Below are 19,167 nucleotides of genomic sequence, written 5' to 3'. Positions count from 1 at the left end.
CAACGTGGTGTCACCTGTCAGACGTTTTCAGTGATGCAAAGTGGTATCATCTGTCAGACATTTAAAGTGATGCAAAGTAGTATCACCGGTCAGACACTATCAGTGATGCATAGTAGTATTATCTGTCAGACATTTTCTGTGATGCAAAGCTTTAGTCAGACATCTTTAACGATACAAAGTAGTATCACCGGTCAGACATTATCGGTGGTGCAAAGTAGTACCACCGGTCAGACATTTTCAGTGATGCAAAGTAGTATCATCTGTCAGACATTTTCAGTGATGCAAAGTAGTTCCATCGGTCAGACATTTTCAGTGATGCAACGTGGTGTCACTGGTCAGACATATTCAGTGATTCGAAGTAGTACCATCGGTCAGACATTTTCAGTGATGCAACGTTTTGTCACATGTCGGACATACTCAGTGGTGCAAAGTAGTACCAGAGGACTGATATTTTCAGTGATGCAACGCGGTGTCACCTGTCAGACATACTCAGTGGTGCAAAGTAGTACCATCAGTCTGACATTTTCAGTGATGCAAGGTAGAGCCACCGGTCAGACACTTACAGCGATATAACCCTGTATTGGTCTGACATTTTCAGTAGTATAACCCTGTATTGGTCAGAAATTTTTAGTGATATAACCCCTTGCTGGTCACACATTTTCAGTGATGTAACCCTATATTGGTGAGTACTAACCTAGACTTGGCTAACCTTACCAAGCCTAATGTAACCATGGCTAACCAAACCAAGCCTAAACTTAACACAGCTAACCTAACCTAACCTAACCTAAACATGGCTAACCTAACCTAACCTATCCAAACGGAACCTAACCGTTCCATAACCTAAACTAACCTAACCTAACCTAACCTAAGCTAACCTAACCTAACCTAACCACTGTAGGGCCACTGGCAGACATTTTCAGTGATGCAAAGTAGTTCCAGAGGACTGATATTTTCAGTGATGCAACGTGGTATCACATGTCAGACATACTCAGTCGTGCAAAGTAGTACCAGAGGACTGATATTTTCATTGATGCAACGTGGTATCACATGTCAGACATACTAAGTCGTGCAAAGTAGTACCAGAGGTCTGATATTTTCAGTGATGCAACGTGTTGTCACCTGTCAGTCATACTCAGTGGTGCAAAGTAGTACCAGAGGTCTGATATTTTCAGTGATGCAACGTGGTGTCACCTGTCAGACATACTCAGTGATGCAAAGTAGTATCACCGGTCAGACACTTTCAGTGATGCATAGTAGTATTATCTGTCAGACATTATCGGTGGTGCAAAGTAGTATCATCTGTCAGACGTTTTCAGTGATGCAAAATGGTATCATTTGTCAGACATTTTCTGTGCTGCAAAGGTGTACCACCGGTCAGACATTTTCATTGGTGTCAAGTAGTATCATCGGTCAGACATTTTCAGTTGTGCAAAGCTGTACCACCGGCCAGACATTTTGTGTGAGGCAAAGTAGTATCATCTGTCAGACATTTCAGTGATGCAAAGTAGTATAATCGGTCAGACATTTTCAGTGATACAACGTGGTGTCACCTGTCAGACGTTTTCAGTGATGCAAAGTGGTATCATCTGTCAGACATTTTAAGTGATGCAAAGTAGTATCACCGGTCAGACACTTTCAGTGATGCATAGTAGTATTATCTGTCAGACATTTTCTGTGATGCAAAGCTTTAGTCAGACATCTTTAACGATACAAAGTAGTACCACCGGTCAGACATTATCGGTGGTGCAAAGTAGTACCACCGGTCAGACATTTTCTGTGATGCAAATTAGTATCATCTGTCAGAGGTTTTCAGTGATGCAAAGTGGTATCATCTGTCAGACATTTTCAGTGATGCATAGATGTACCACCGGTCAGACATTTTCAGTGATGCAAAGTAGTATCATCTGTCAGACGTTTTCAGTTATGCAAAGTGGTATCATCTGTCAGACATTTTTAGTGATGCAAAGTAGTATCATCGGTCAGACATTTTCAGTGATGCAAAGTAGTATCACCGGTCAGACACTTTCAGTGATGCACAGTAGTATTATCTGTCAGACATTTTCTGTGATGCAAAGCTTTAGTCAGACATCTTTAACGATACAAAGTAGTATCACCGGTCAGACATTATCGGTGGTGCAAAGTAGTACCACCGGTCAGACGTTTTCAGTGATGCAATGTAGTATTTTCGGCCGGACATTTTTGTGATGCAATGTAGTATCACCGGTCAGTTACTTTAAGTGATGCAAAGAAGTATCATCTGTCAGACATTTTATGTGATGCAAAGCTTTAGTCAGATAGCTTTAGCGATGCAAAGTAGTATCATCTGTCAGACATTTCAGTGATGCAAAGTCGTATAATCGGTCAGACATTTTCAGTGGTGTCAAGTAGTATCATCGGTCAGACATTTTCAGTTGTGCAAAGCTGTACCACCGGCCAGACATTTTGTGTGAGGCAAAGTAGTATCATCTGTCAGACATTTCAGTTATGCAAAGTAGTATAATCGGTCAGACATTTTCAGTGATACAACGTGGTGTCACCTGTCAGACGTTTTCAGTGATGCAAAGTGGTATCATCTGTCAGACATTTTAAGTGATGCAAAGTAGTATCACCGGTCAGACACTTTCAGTGATGCATAGTAGTATTATCTGTCAGACATTTTCTGTGATGCAAAGCTTTAGTCAGACATCTTTAACGATACAAAGTAGTATCACCGGTCAGACATTATCGGTGGTGCAAAGTAGTACCACCGGTCAGACATTTTCAGTGATGCAAAGTAGTATCATCTGTCAGACATTTTCAGTGATGCAAAGTAGTTCCATCGGTCAGACATTTTCAGTGATGCAACGTGGTGTCACTGGTCAGACATATTCAGTGATTCGAAGTAGTACCATCGGTCAGACATTTTCAGTGATGCAACGTTTTGTCACATGTCGGACATACTCAGTGGTGCAAAGTAGTACCAGAGGACTGATATTTTCAGTGATGCAACGCGGTGTCACCTGTCAGACATACTCAGTGGTGCAAAGTAGTACCATCAGTCTGACATTTTCAGTGATGCAAGGTAGAGCCACCGGTCAGACACTTACAGCGATATAACCCTGTATTGGTCTGACATTTTCAGTAGTATAACCCTGTATTGGTCAGAAATTTTTAGTGATATAACCCCTTGCTGGTCACACATTTTCAGTGATGTAACCCTATATTGGTGAGTACTAACCTAGACTTGGCTAACCTTACCAAGCCTAATGTAACCATGGCTAACCAAACCAAGCCTAAACTTAACACAGCTAACCTAACCTAACCTAACCTAAACATGGCTAACCTAACCTAACCTATCCAAACGGAACCTAACCGTTCCATAACCTAAACTAACCTAACCTAACCTAACCTAAGCTAACCTAACCTAACCTAACCACTGTAGGGCCACTGGCAGACATTTTCAGTGATGCAAAGTAGTTCCAGAGGACTGATATTTTCAGTGATGCAACGTGGTATCACATGTCAGACATACTCAGTCGTGCAAAGTAGTACCAGAGGACTGATATTTTCATTGATGCAACGTGGTATCACATGTCAGACATACTAAGTCGTGCAAAGTAGTACCAGAGGTCTGATATTTTCAGTGATGCAACGTGTTGTCACCTGTCAGACATACTCAGTGGTGCAAAGTAGTACCAGAGGTCTGATATTTTCAGTGATGCAACGTGGTGTCACCTGTCAGACATACTCAGTGATGCAAAGTAGTATCACCGGTCAGACACTTTCAGTGATGCATAGTAGTATTATCTGTCAGACATTATCGGTGGTGCAAAGTAGTATCATCTGTCAGACGTTTTCAGTGATGCAAAATGGTATCATTTGTCAGACATTTTCTGTGCTGCAAAGGTGTACCACCGGTCAGACATTTTCATTGGTGTCAAGTAGTATCATCGGTCAGACATTTTCAGTTGTGCAAAGCTGTACCACCGGCCAGACATTTTGTGTGAGGCAAAGTAGTATCATCTGTCAGACATTTCAGTGATGCAAAGTAGTATAATCGGTCAGACATTTTCAGTGATACAACGTGGTGTCACCTGTCAGACGTATTCAGTGATGCAAAGTGGTATCATCTGTCAGACATTTTAAGTGATGCAAAGTAGTATCACCGGTCAGACACTTTCAGTGATGCATAGTAGTATTATCTGTCAGACATTTTCTGTGATGCAAAGCTTTAGTCAGACATCTTTAACGATACAAAGTAGTACCACCGGTCAGACATTATCGGTGGTGCAAAGTAGTACCACCGGTCAGACATTTTCTGTGATGCAAATTAGTATCATCTGTCAGAGGTTTTCAGTGATGCAAAGTGGTATCATCTGTCAGACATTTTCAGTGATGCATAGATGTACCACCGGTCAGACATTTTCAGTGATGCAAAGTAGTATCATCTGTCAGACGTTTTCAGTTATGCAAAGTGGTATCATCTGTCAGACATTTTTAGTGATGCAAAGTAGTATCATCTGTCAGACATTTTTAGTGATGCAAAGTAGTATCACCGGTCAGACACTTTCAGTGATGCACAGTAGTATTATCTGTCAGACATTTTCTGTGATGCAAAGCTTTAGTCAGACATCTTTAACGATACAAAGTAGTATCACCGGTCAGACATTATCGGTGGTGCAAAGTAGTACCACCGGTCAGACGTTTTCAGTGATGCAATGTAGTATTTTCGGCCGGACATTTTTGTGATGCAATGTAGTATCACCGGTCAGTTACTTTAAGTGATGCAAAGAAGTATCATCTGTCAGACATTTTATGTGATGCAAAGCTTTAGTCAGATAGCTTTAGCGATGCAAAGTAGTATCATCTGTCAGACATTTCAGTGATGCAAAGTCGTATAATCGGTCAGACATTTTCAGTGGTGTCAAGTAGTATCATCGGTCAGACATTTTCAGTTGTGCAAAGCTGTACCACCGGCCAGACATTTTGTGTGAGGCAAAGTAGTATCATCTGTCAGACATTTCAGTGATGCAAAGTAGTATAATCGGTCAGACATTTTCAGTGATGCAACGTGGTGTCACCTGTCAGACGTTTTCAGTGATGCAAAGTGGTATCATCTGTCAGACATTTCGGTGATGCAAAGTTGCATCATCGGTCAGACATTTTCAGTGGTGCAAAGTAGTATCATCTGTCAGACGTTTTAAGTGATGCAAAGTAGTATCATCTGTCAGACATTTTCAGTGATGCATAGCTGTACCACCGGTCAGACATTTTCAGTGGTGTCAAGTAGTATCATCGGTCAGACATTTTCAGTTGTGCAAAGCTGTACCACCGGCCAGACATTTTGTGTGAGGCAAAGTAGTATCATCTGTCAGACATTTCAGTGATGCAAAGTAGTATAATCGGTCAGACATTTTCAGTGATACAACGTGGTGTCACCTGTCAGACATTTTCAGTGATGCAAAGTGGTATCATCTGTCAGACGTTTTTAGTGATGCAAAGTAGTATCACCGGTCGGACACTTTCAGTGATGCATAGTAGTGTTATCTGTCAGACATTTTCTGTGATGCAAAGCTTTTGTCAGACATCTTTAACGATACAAAGTAGTATCACCGGTCAGACACTATCGGTGGTGCAAAGTAGTACCACCGGTCAGACGTTTTCAGTGATGCAATGTAGTATTTTCGGCCGGACATTTTTAGTGATGCAAAGTAGTATCACCGGTCAGTTACTTTCAGTGATGCAAAGAAGTATCATCTGTCAGACATTTTGTGTGTTGCAAAGCTTTAGTCAGATATCTTTAGCGATGCAACGTAGAATCACCGGTCAGACATTATCGGTGGTGCAAAGTAGTATCATCGTTCAGCCATTTTCAGTTGTGCAAAGCTGTGCCACCGGTCAGACATTTCCTGTAATGCAAAGTAGTATCATCTGTCAGACATTTCAGTGATGCAAAGAAGTATCATCTGTCAGACATTTCAGTGATGCAAGGTTGCATCATCGGTCAGACATTTCAGTGATGCAAAGTAGTACCACCGGTCTGACATTTTCAGTGATGCAAAGTAGTATCTTCGGCCGGACATTTTTAGTGATGCAAAGTAGTATCACCGGTCAGACACTTTCAGTGATGCATAGTAGTATCATCTGTCAGACATTTTCTGTGATGCAAAGCTTTAGCCAGACATCTTTAGCGATGCAAAGTAGTATCACCGGTCAGACATTTTTAGTGATGCAAAGTAGTATCACCGGTCAGACACTTTCAGTGATGCAAAGTAGTATCATCTGTCAGACGTTTTCAGTGATGCAAAGTAGTATCATCTGTCAGACAGTTCAGTGATGCAAAGTAGTACCACCGGTCAGACATTTTCAGCAATGGAAAGTAGTGCCATCGGTCAGACATTATCAGCGATGCAAAATAGTGCCACCGGTTAGACATTTTCAGTAACGCAAGGTAGTGAATTCGGTCAGACATTTTCAGTGACGCAAAGTAGTGGATTCGGTCAGACATTTTCAGTGATGCAAAGTAGTGCCACCGGTCAGACATTTTCAGTGATGCATAGTAGTGCCACTAGTCTGACTTTTCAGTGATACAAATCAGTATTTGCCAGAAATTTTCAGTTATATATCCTGGCATTGGTCAGACATTTTCAGGGATGTAAACCGGCATTGGCCAGACCTTTTCAGTTATATAAGCAAGCATTTGTCAGACATTTTCAGTGACGGAAAGTAGTACTATCGGTCAGACATTTTCAGTGATGGAAAGCAGTAACATCGGTCAGACATTTTCCGTGATGGAAAGTAGTAAAATCGTTCAGACATTTTCAGTGATACAAAGTATAATAGTATTAAACACAAATTAGTTTGAATAAATAAATTCTATCCATAGCGTTTTAATATCCATATATTGACTTTTAATCCTGTGCAGAAAAGTAACTGCGAAAGGCTAAATTTGCTTTGGTGAAATCTGTCGACAAAGGGATAATAATTGGGAACGTTCAGTGATATTCTTGACATTTTTGTTTCCTTAGTTAGAATATTTCCAGTTTCATAGTTCTTGGGGATATAATTGCATACAATTTTCTTGTTATAAGTTAGAGAAGATAGGCAAGAAAATGGCATGAATATAATTTTAAAGTGCATTAGAAATTTTTAATTTAAGTTTCTTGGATTTTCTTTAATTCTACTGTGGTATCGCAGGATGAGCGGGTTATCTAGAGTGCGTGCGAAAGGATGAATTATCGCGCGCTAGGATCGTGTGAACGGGATGTTTATGAATGTATCGATTGGCTTTAGGAATGCGTTTGAGTGTTTGGGCTAAGTGACCCGCTGGGGGTAAGATTGCGAGGAGTGCGTGGGAAAGTGTGATTGGAAAGAGAGAATAGGTATGAAAGAGGATAGAATGGATGGTTTTAAATAGGGATGCAAGGGCGTGAGTGGGCAGTGAGAGAGAGAGAGAGGGTGTGGGAGTCGGTCGCGGTACGTGTAGTATAGGAGAGTTCAGAGAGAGAGTTGTGAAAAAAGATGTACTAGTGTTGCGAACTATAAACGTGTTGTTAGGATTAATAAATAGTTTTAGTATTATTCGTGTTGTCCCACCCTATCTCTACACTACTCTTAAATATTTTTTCATTATTAATATACTAAGTATTTCTGCAATTATTTTTCCTCTATCTTTATCGTCTGGGATATGTATATGCAAATTAAAGGTAGTATAAAGAAATAACATTTTGTATATCAAAAATCTATAATTTTTTAAAATGTCTATTATAAAACTTATTTGCCTATTTTTGCAAGTCTTTGTTTCTTAATTTCTGTTTGAACCTGTATAGAAATACTATTTTAAATTATCAAATAGTCATAAAATTCATAGAAAATAAAGAGTATGTTATTTCATTATTATTTTAATTGAGTCATTCGGTTCGTTTCTTTCGTTTAATTTTTGATTTTCCCTCAACTTAATTACATTTCCCCCCTTCAGGAATTCGAAAAACGAGCTTTCGACCCTCGAAATCCCTGCACTCCTTACAATTAATTGCCACGCATTCTCGTATCCGTGGCAGCGACTCGGTTCGCTGAATTTGTAATTAGACTTTGCCTGGATACATTACCTCATTAGCCTGGAGCACAATTTTTCTCCACCATCTAACTTTCGAACCGCCATCTTCGTCACCGAGCAGATTGCTAGAGTCCTCTCCCCTCCACGGACAATCAATTTCCCTCTTAATTTGCAAAATTTCGCTCTCCTTTCCTTTCGTTTTCACCTTTCTTACTGCCTCTCCATTCTTCTAATTTATCCACTCTCCAATGTAAATGGAGGAAATGGGAAAGAGGCAGCGAATTTTACTTGAGATGGTAATTTATTGGATGGGTGTACAGTAATTTCAATTCGACTTTCTGTACGCGTTTAAATTAATATTTATTTTTTGAAAGAGCTATGGGATTAGTAGACAATAAGGAAAGAGAGAAACCGTGCATTGAAATTGGGAAAAAGTAAAATTTTGGGGGGAAAATTTTACTGATATTAAAATTCCACTTCTTGAAAATTATTGAGTAGTATAAAAATCGTTGCAGATATATAATCATATATCTTCACTATCAGGGAAATTAAATCTACCATTCTACGAAATTTGAACTAAATCAGTGATCCGAAGATCTTGCAGTCTTCTTATGAGACCTTCAAGTATTTTGCAACATCGTGAATAGTATTATAATTAACTCAACTTCAAGAAATTCCTTTTCCGGGTATAACAGTATAGTCGAATGACACTCAATGGATACCATAAAGAAGATCGTTTTAAAATTAACAAACATCGAGGAATTTAAGGGATAAAAGCGTTTTGGGTAATGTATATTGTTATATTCGAAAATTAAATTACTAGAGAAACACTAGAATAGTCGAATAAAACATAATGGATACCATAAAGAAGATCATTCTAAAATGAATAAATACTGAAGAATTTAAAAAATAAAATAATGAAAATCATAAAGAAGTTCATTTCAAAATGAACAAATACCGAGGAAATTAAGAGATAAAATCGTGTTGGAGAATGTATATGTTAAAATTCAAAAGTCGAAAGGCGAAAAAATTGATTGACTCGTCGAACCGAATGCCTCCATTGTCCATTTGAAAAGGCATCGACTCGTAATGCGATTTATCATAAATTCGTATAAACGCACGCCCACCTTCAATTTCGATTGCAATTTTGCTCCGTTTATCCTACACGCATGTGCACGCCATTTAGCCATTTTCCTCCACCCTCTTCCTCTTTCATTCTTTGTTACGATGTTTCATTTCGATGAGCCGGAGGATTAATTTCGCGGGCTTTTTTTCGTCGATCGTTCACCAACGATTTTTTTTTTTTTTTTTCTTTTTTCCCGTATTAAAGTTGAGCCATGCCACAGGGATATTGAAGCGTCAGCGCGCCGGAAGTCTTGAATATTGCGCATGACGCGACCTCTATGCCACGCTTTCCCGTTTGTTGGCGCGCTTATTGCAGTCTCATGCTGAAGACCTAACACGAACACTATAGCGATCACTTGATGCTCGTTGTCCGTTGTTGGACGACTTTAATGAATAGTATGTCAATATATAATTAGCGTGACAGAATGTGGAAAAATAATTATCGTAAGAGACTATAGAAAAATAATTATCCTGAAAGACTATGGAAAAATAATTATCGTGACGGACTATGGAAAAATAAAATTTATTATTTACCTATATTCTGTCATTATATAGAGACGGGTTGACAAAGTGTTACATTTTTATTGCGATAGAGTGGAGAAATAAAATATTTATTTACCTATATTGTGAGATGGAAACAGATTAACCAAATTTTATATTTGATTTTATTATTATACAGGAACGGACTGGAAATGTGTCATATTTTTATTACAATAAAGTGGGAGATTAATAAAATTTATTCATTATCGTGCTATGGAACAAAATTTACGAAATTTTATATTTTTATAATAATATAGGGGACAGTTATATGAAACTGTACGTTTTTGTTATTTTAAGATGTGTTTCAAATTTGTTAATTTCTACATAAATTAGTATTTCTGGCGTAGGTAGATATGGAAAATAGATATTTGATCAACTAGATACTATATCGTGACAGGATAAGTCACATTAGTAGCACGTCTCCTAATAATATCACGGTTCTTCCTAAATGACGAGATAGCTTTCGAAGTACAGTCGGTCGCAAAAGTATTCGAGTACCATCTTAATCTCAAAGCTCCAATAAAATTTTTTTAGACAATCAATTGAACACAAAGAAAGAATTAAATTCTTCATCATAACTGATAAATATTCACGTTGAAAATCGTACTGTTCACTTAAACATTTTTATAATTTTATATCCCAATTCTCGAATATAAATGGTTCATGCTCGATTCGTAGTTTTGAAAGCTCCTTCTGCAAATTTTTCTTCGCAGCCTTGAAATTCTACCTTAAAAGTTGAGTCTCGAAAGAAGAACGATTTCGAAAAATATCTGGTACGTATCTCCTTTATTCCTGTTTTATTTCTTAAGCTATATCGAAGTACAGTCGGTCGCAAAAATATTCGAGTACCATCTTAATCTCAAAGCTCCAATAAAATTTTTTTAGACAATCAATTGAACACAAAGAAAGAATTAAATTCTTCATCATAACTGATAAATATTCACGTTGAAAATCGTACTGTTCACTTAAACATTTTTATAATTTTATATCCCAATTCTCGAATATAAATGGTTCATGCTCGATTCGTAGTTTTGAAAGCTCCTTCTGCAAATTTTTCTTCGCAGCCTTGAAATTCTACCTTAAAAGTTGAGTCTCGAAAGAAGAACGATTTCGAAAAATATCTGGTACGTATCTCTTTTATTCCTGTTTTATTTCTTAAGTTTTATCGCTGAATTTTCCATCCTACAACTTCTGCTTATATTACCACATTATCCTCTGGCGTGAAATGTACTTGGAAAGCTGTGTCCAAGAGTAACGAGTACGCATTATACCGCGACTTTATGATGCGTGAATCACGACGGAGAACAAGTGAACAAGATGCTGCAGCATAATACGACTAGCAGAAACATGGAACTCTTATAACAACGAACTAGCTTCTAACTCTACCCTATCTGGTAGCGCAATTTGCTCGAGAATCCTGTCTCTTGAAATTCTCACTGTCATCGTTTCGCGTGTCATTCGATATTTCTCGCAAGATGAAGTCAACTTGGAATTATTTCCTGTTAATTAAATGGGGAAAAATGTTCGAATTATAGTTTTCAAACTATTTTAAATTCGAAAGGTTCTGTTTGAAATGGAGATTTCATAGGGGTTGAAGTTTAACACGTTAAGTGTCACTTGGTCCCCAGGGAACGGCGCTAGGCTTTCCGTTCGGGCCCAACCCGTCCTCAGAGACTGGCCCAGAACTGGGACCAAAAGGTACTAGCTTTTGGTGTTAAATTCTTCGCCATCTTTGGACCTAACGTTTAGGAATTCTTGTCATCAAAATTGGTACAGCATCTCCAAGTTTTACAAACACTTTGCCCGTCGTGGCAGGCCCATTTGACAGTCGAGTTTGGGCCTGAATGGAACGGCAAGCAAAACGGGCTGGCTACTTAACGTGTTAAACGCGATTTTCGTTCATAACGACGCTGAAAGTAAGGACATAAAACAGTCCACCATTTAACTTAGGACGTGAGGGCCCTAAGGCCGCAACGGGATATTTGAGTGTATACATGAGTTTCTCGGACATAGCAACGCGTTTACGTGGGACATATCCCACATGTGGAAAACGAAGGTTCCTTGTAAATATTTTCGACTCCTTCGAGACATCGAGGGTTCCGGGTCAATGGGGGCCTCGTTTATGTCTTTACGACCAGGGCCCCATGACTCACGGACCACCTCGGCGTCTAACGAGTAGCGAAAAAGAGTCAGTTCGTTTATGACTCTCCAATGATACGGGTCTTACCCGAAAAGCTAGCCTTCAGTTTTCCGCATCTGGCCCCCCGCACATAATAAAGTCCTGCTAAGAAAACGTAGTGCTCTTTTCACTAAAAACCTCTCGTCCTCCACCTTCACATTTATACATCTCTCGACGTTATTAGTTATTTTCGTGAAATTTTATTTTCCAATTTAATTCGAAATTTTCAACGAATTTCCACGACCCTCGTGACTTGCACAAACTCATTGCCTTTACCATAAACTGTTGTCGTGAAGGTACCCACACATGGAATTGACATACACACATGTACAAACACAATGGCCTTTGGTAAATTTCTAATTCATAGCTTCTGAATTCGGTCAACGATTTGCTGACCGTGTCACAGTCGTGTTTCACTTAATTTTACATTGCACAAAGGCACACAAGGTGAACGCAAACTATGTGCACGAAACACTGCCGATTTCGATTAATAGTTCAGCGAATTTCCAAAATTGTATCAGAACACTGTGATTGGCTTATGTAACGTTGTCTTAGGAACAGGAAAGAACAGGAATGCGGTATTGGGTTGTTAGACGTGTTCGTAGACCTCATTTGATAGTCAATGGACTCTGTCCTGGATTTGGTAGGATTGCAAGGGAACTGCTGGAATTAAGTAGCTAAGGTAATTTTTGGTATAAAATAAAATATTAAGAGCGAAGAAAATAATGCTTCCAGTTAGATACCAGAGATTGAAACAAAATTAAGGAAAATTAAAGAGAATTATTCAGAGTTGTTTAATGAGGAAGGATTTATTCTTTGATGCAATAAAATTGAGTCTAAGAAATTTGGACTTCTGTTGGAGTCCAAAGATATACCTGTTCTATTGATTAAATAGGGTATGGTGCATTCATTGCAGTCATTCATTGTGTTCCTCAGAAAAGGTATTCAGGAAAGAAATTGAATAGGTTAGAGACTTCTAAAAGCTACTTAATGGAGTTCATTACCGAAGAGAATGAACAAAGTCAGTGAAAGAAAGACTGATATATATTCTATTGCTCACGAACACTCTAATTATCTCAATACCATCAAAAGAATACCTAGACTGCAGCAGCTCTGAATACACTTTCATAATTCCGTAGGAGTATTTCCATGAAATCAACATTTGCAGAAGTCTCCGTGAGTTTTAATAAACCCCAGGCTTCAAAATAAACACGCTTATTTACCCATCCTGTGAAGATATATTGCCTCCAGATCCTATGAGACGTTTTATATGAGTATTCCATCACTCAAATACCTCTAGAGGCTACAAAGATTTTAAAGGGACCTCTTTCAACCATAAAATGTATATACTTATCTATCCACCACATGAAAATATATTATTTTTAAATTATTCTGAAATTTTCCACTAATTTTTCCATCAACCCAATACTTTTAGATATTCCAAAATGTTTTATGCGAATATTTTATCACCAAAATATTTCCAGAAGCCACAAAGATTCCAAAGAGACCTCCTTCAACCCTAAAATGTATATACTTATCTATCCACCGTATGAAAATATATTATTTTTAAATTATTCTGAAATTTTCCACCAACTTTTCCATCAACCCAATACTTCTGGATCCTCCAAAATGTTTTATGTGAATATTTTATAACCCAAATACTTTTGGAAACCACAATGATACCAAAGAGACCTCCTTCAACCCTAAAACGAATATATCTATCTAGACACTGTATGAAAATATATTATTTTGAAATTTTCTATCAGTTTTTCCAGCAACCCAATACTTTTAGATCCTCCAAGAAGTTTCGTGTGAATATTTTATAATCCAAATACTTCCAGAAATCACAAAGATTCCAAAGAGACCCCAATATTCCTAAAATGAATATATCATATCTATCTATCCGCCATGAAAACATATTACTTATAAACTACCCCAAAATTTTCTACGAATTTTTCCATCAACCCAATACACCTAGTTTGCACTAAGTCAATCAGAACCCAAGTCGAATACCTCTAATAATCCAGCCTCTAGCGACTACCATCTAAAACAATTCCTCCACGAGCAATCAAAACTCCATTACACCTTCTTTCGAACCATCGTACCACCCTCTTTCACCATCACAGCCTTCCACGCGATCTAATCCACCGTCACAGCAACCGATCTCATTATCCACGAAGAGGACTCGCGCTCGGAGCAAAGAGTAGCGAATCCGATGTTCACGGAGCCAAACTTCTCGCCTAAAATCCTCGTTTCCCGCGAAAGATAGCGAATCAGTTTCGACAGGATGATGTTCGAGCACAGTTTAGATAAAGCAAAGCTCCAGAACGAGAAAGCGGTCGCGTCCGAGAGGCGAAAGCTGAAGGGTTCGCGTGCTCGGGCGCAGTCAGCCGGATTTAGGTTGGTTGGTCGATGCTCACCGGCTTCTCCGCTTTCGTACGATCGATGCGCTCGTCTATCAAGATGCAGGAAGCTTCAACCCCGCGGCCGATTTAAGTGTACACACGCAATTACTTGTCGGCCTATCGAACACGCCGACGAATTCATACGGTTCGGGAAATATCGAATCCCCGTTATAGCCGCGAATACGCTTGATTCGTCACTCTGCTCCTGGCTGACTGATGGAAATACCGCTATACCGTCCGATTATGTGGCAAAATGGAGCGAGTAAAGCGAATAAAGCGAGGAACCAGGGGGAAATTTAACGGGTTGAATAGAAGAGGAGCTGTGGGTCTTCAGAGTTTGAGAGATATTTCAATTTTGAAATTCACGCAGAGATCAACCCTTTGTACTCGAGAGGCGACCCTCAATCAACATTTAATCAGATTCTAAAGATGGTTATTCATTAATATCTCGAATTTAAAATGCCCAACGACACGTTGAATATCGAGGTAAAATAATTCTACGTCTTATTGTTAATTTGCATTTATTATTTACCATTTTGAAAATATCGTCGACTATATGGCAGAGAGTTTTCGAATTACTATGTTTCTATAACGAAAAGATCGCCGAGTGCAGAGGGTTAATTAGGTCCAAGAAAATTCATTTTGTTCGATGTTATTACGTGTCTATTTACGATTGAAGAATCCTTATGGCTGAAGGATCATGACTCATCGTATTAGGAAAGAATTGTTGGTCTTCAGTGGAAGGAAAAGGTGCTGATGGATCACCCACTCAGTCTTGGTACTCCAGCACAGATTTGATACAAGTTTAGTGGCACTATAAATGTATTTGGATGGATCGTTGGTCAGTGTCTGATGATATTGATGAAAAGAGATGAAGAATTATCTGCCTTGAAGTTTGAGGACCTAAGTGATTATACCAGAAGAGAATTAAGGATCTTCAGGGCGTGCAAAAGATATTAGTAAAGTAAAAATATTCTTTCAGTTTTGTTTAACACTAAACTTACCATTATCTAAATCACCATTTTCCAAACTTTCATTCAAAATTCCGAGTTCAAGGTTTTCACTTCGAATCACTCGTCTTCACTATTTTTCTTCCAATATTCGTACAATCATTTTCTCAATGTCTCCTGTTTTTCCATTTCTTAAAGCTTCCGCTTCTTTTCCAGTCTCCGGTTATTTGACCATGGTAGATTTAGTGTTAATTTTTACTGATCACTGACAGTGAGTGTCTATTTCTGTGGATGACTGCAGAAAGCCAAAAAATGGATTTAAAGTAAAAGATGGATTTTCTTATGGCTAGAACAGTCTGAGGTAGAGTGAAGATTGTTATTCTTCAGAAAGTGTGAAGAGTATTGGAAAATCGTTAATTAATATTCTTTGTTATTCAGTATCATTGTAGGTCTATTTAGAGAGATTGACTTTATCCTACATTGGTAAGAAAAGATTGAAGAACGGTTTTCATGTGAAGATACCGAGAGACTTCCAAGGCTATCATTGACTTACCTGAATGGGCTGATTAAAAGACGACAGTGGAATTTAACCCAATTTGTCACTCCCTAGGATTCGAGAGCTGGAAAGTAGATTCGCTAGATTTTGGGGTACAGGTGGAGTACTCTGGGTACTCGGAGAGCTATGGCTCAAGCATTACGATAATTGCTTAGTGACATTTTCGACAGATCAGAAGGATTTCCTAGCTAGAGGATGAAATCTAACCCAGTGAAACGAATCAATACACTCGGTATATATATAATATATAATGATACATAATATCGTAAATTATATTGATTTTTCCTAATATACTTAGGATCCCCAAACATGTCCTAGACCCAAGCTGATATATGATCCTAATCTACCTAAAACAGAAGTAAAAAATTAACAAAAATCCTATTTTATTCTCCATCTGCTTTTAGTCATAGTCTTTTCAAAATTTAAATCAGAAGATGTATCACCTAATCAAAAAGGTGTCTAGTGACATTTTCGACAATCACAATCTATACCTAGGTTCCCCAAAAATATCCTAGACCCAAGCTGATACATGATCCTAATCTACCTAAAACAGAAGTTAAAAATGAACAAAAATCCTATTTTATTCTCCATCTGCTTTTAGTCATAGTCTTTTCAAAATTTAAATAAGGAGATGTATCGCCTAATCTAGAAGGGTTCGTGAATTCTCAGAGACCTCTGGTAGCGATGTCGTCGAAGCCCTGCACAGTCACCTATCCATCTAAGTCACGCATATCGTGTACTATATGCCAGTCAACGGTAATTAAAAGATCCGTTAATCCAGATCTCCATTAATCCACGTAGGCGTCCACTTCTCTAGCTGAAGAATAAGATTCCGATTGCAAGCAAGTCCTAGTTACTAGGAACATTATTCAATCCCATTTCCCTAGCAGACTGTACAGTCGAAAACAACGCTTCAGCCAGGGGTGTCTATTTTAAGCCGCGTTTCTAAGCGTCCTGAAAAATTCACCGCTGCGGAATAGGGCTACCTAGCGCTAGAGGAACGCATCCAACCGCTTCAACTCGCCAGTGGTAAAACTTTATGACGGTTTCACCCGTTCCCTGGAGTCAGCGTGGACAAGCGTCGCGTTGGGATGGCGAAAAACCGCGCGAGTTTTCGCGCAGCCAGCGAATTCGAAACTTTTAACGAAGATAAGAAACTGTTGGTCCAGGTCTAACTATCTATGATAGGAAGAATGGACGCTGTTTCGTTGTAATTGATACTAAGAGATGGTGGAAAGTTTGTTTTGCAGATCATCGACTTAATTGGCCGAGCTTGGTCAATAAAGAATTTTTGATTACTTTATTGTTTTCTTGGTAATGCAGAAGCTCCTCTTCCTTGGCAGCTCTGCTTAATGGCTCTTGAGGTTTCTTGGGTACATGGTATCATTTTTAACACCTGTACAGTACGATTCGAAAATAGATAACTCGTTCATTTTTAAAACAGCGAAATTTAATTATAGATTTATGGATAAAAATTATTTTTCAAAATTCTGTTATTGGTTGGATCTAGTAGAATTTGGGTTTAATTTTACCTTCTACTTCTTATTCACTTTTGCACCAAAATTTATATTATATTCTTATTAATTATGAACAAAGTGTTCCAAGAATTGTAGTATTTTATTATTATTTATAAAAGGTAATTTATCTATAAAAAGGTATTTTATTATTTTATTATTTATTAAAAGGTTAAAAAGGGAAATTTTATTTATAAAAATGAATATCTATTCTACAGTCACACCTATTTCCTCACAATTATCGAGACACCCTATATAGAAACGTATCTGAACCCTACCAATAAAATTCCAAAATTTGATTCTTGGAAGTGCGTCTTTATGAAAATATTGTACTAATTACAGTCACAATTGTATGCAATTGCATCACACTGCAATCCACTAATCAGATCCAGTCCCTCATACAAAAAATAAAGAAAATTATCTAAAGATTCAATTTCAAAATTTCCTAAGAACTAGCAGGGGAACAATGATCGAAATTTACAGCGCGCGAGCCATAATCGTCGGTGTATCCTCGATTCAATTACCACGTACTTCGGGCGTGGTAACAAGGCGCAGGGCGACTGGAACCGTTGCGGACCAGTGCAGAAACGATGTCGCCTCTGTCTCCGTAATCGCGCCATAACGCGGCATAATTGGGAGTGGGGGGAAAGGGGCAGCTCGTGCCCCGGCGAAACACGCTGGCGTGAGTCGGGCTTAAGGGGACGACGGTGGCCCACTTTCGCGTAATATGCGGCCCTGTTGAACGAAGATTACGCGCCGCTTTTGTCCGGCTACGCGCGCCAACACCGTGAATTGCACCAGCACCCGTGCTCCCTTAATTGTTAACACCGACATATTTATTTTTCCACCGGTAGCTTCGTTGTGTAACAATGGAGTGATACAATGGGGTCTTTGGGTCGCGTTAACCCCGATAGAATTGTCTTGAGGTTAATATCGGTCTCGCGACGCTTATGAGAAACGAGTTCAGTGATTCTTTGTGTTTCTTAATTCTGAATTTGAATGTTGTCTTTGAAATGATCTGTGAAATGATGCGAGTGTGTGGGATAAAATTATAGAGACAGAAGATTGAAGGTATCTAAGGTTAAATTAAGATTCCTGTTTCTCTTACAATTGCAGTAAATATTTTATTTAATAATAATTGGCGTAACAAAATGTTTGGTGGCTAATCTAATAAATATCACTGAATTTTTGGGAATAATAATAAATTTTTCTCCCTAAGAGATAGAAAATAATTTTCAAATTTCACCATAATACAAGTGATAGAAAGAACCGAGTATAAAATTTTTATTAAATTTACTGTTATCATTTCTGAGAATAATAATAAATTTTTCTGCCTAAGAGATAAGAAATAATTTTCATATTTCAACAAAATACAAGTGATAGAAAGAACCGAGTATACAATTATTATTAAATTTACTATCTTCATTATAAACCGAATTTTTCTTAAAATTATTATTTACAAATTTACTGAACTGGTACCTTATACGTAATATAATTATTGTACATACTTTTAGCCCACCCTATGTAACTATATTAAAATTGCCATTACTATTCAATACTGCACTCAGTATTGGAACAATTTAATATTAAAAATTGCTGAAAATATATTTATTGTCCAACGAAGAAGGAATTTTCATTAGCTGAAAGTGAATCAGGTACTTTCTCGACACGTTGTATATTCGAAACGTGCAGCTACTTAGTATTACCGTCAAGATTCTCATTGCTCGGACGGTCAGGTAAGGACAAACACAGCGACGAATTCAATGCGTGCCCCATCGTCGTTCCACGAGATCGAATGAATCTCGATAGTCCGGATGCTTCGTGACTGCTGCGAGTCGATTAAACGGCAAGAGCTTCCCAGAG

At 38.3% G+C, this 19,167-nt stretch overlaps 1 protein-coding gene across 1 annotated transcript in view; it reads right to left on the bottom strand.

The window, feature by feature from the left end:
* Positions 1-16,084: 16,084 nt before the first annotated feature.
* Positions 16,085-19,167, bottom strand: part of LOC108551618 (octopamine receptor beta-3R) — a 48,631-nt gene continuing 45,548 nt past the window's right edge. Inside the window, exon 4 of the mRNA XM_017905845.1 lies at positions 16,085-16,137. Coding sequence (XP_017761334.1) covers positions 16,085-16,137 — 53 coding nt within the window. The remainder of the gene's footprint in view (positions 16,138-19,167) is intronic.

Source organism: Eufriesea mexicana, unplaced genomic scaffold (genome assembly GCF_001483705.2).
Source record: "Eufriesea mexicana isolate 0111107269 unplaced genomic scaffold, ASM148370v2 scaffold4787, whole genome shotgun sequence".
In the NCBI taxonomy this organism is placed as follows: domain Eukaryota; kingdom Metazoa; phylum Arthropoda; class Insecta; order Hymenoptera; family Apidae; genus Eufriesea; species Eufriesea mexicana.
The sequence above is the reverse complement of the archived record's forward strand: the minus strand, read 5'-3'. Positions and strand labels throughout refer to the sequence as shown.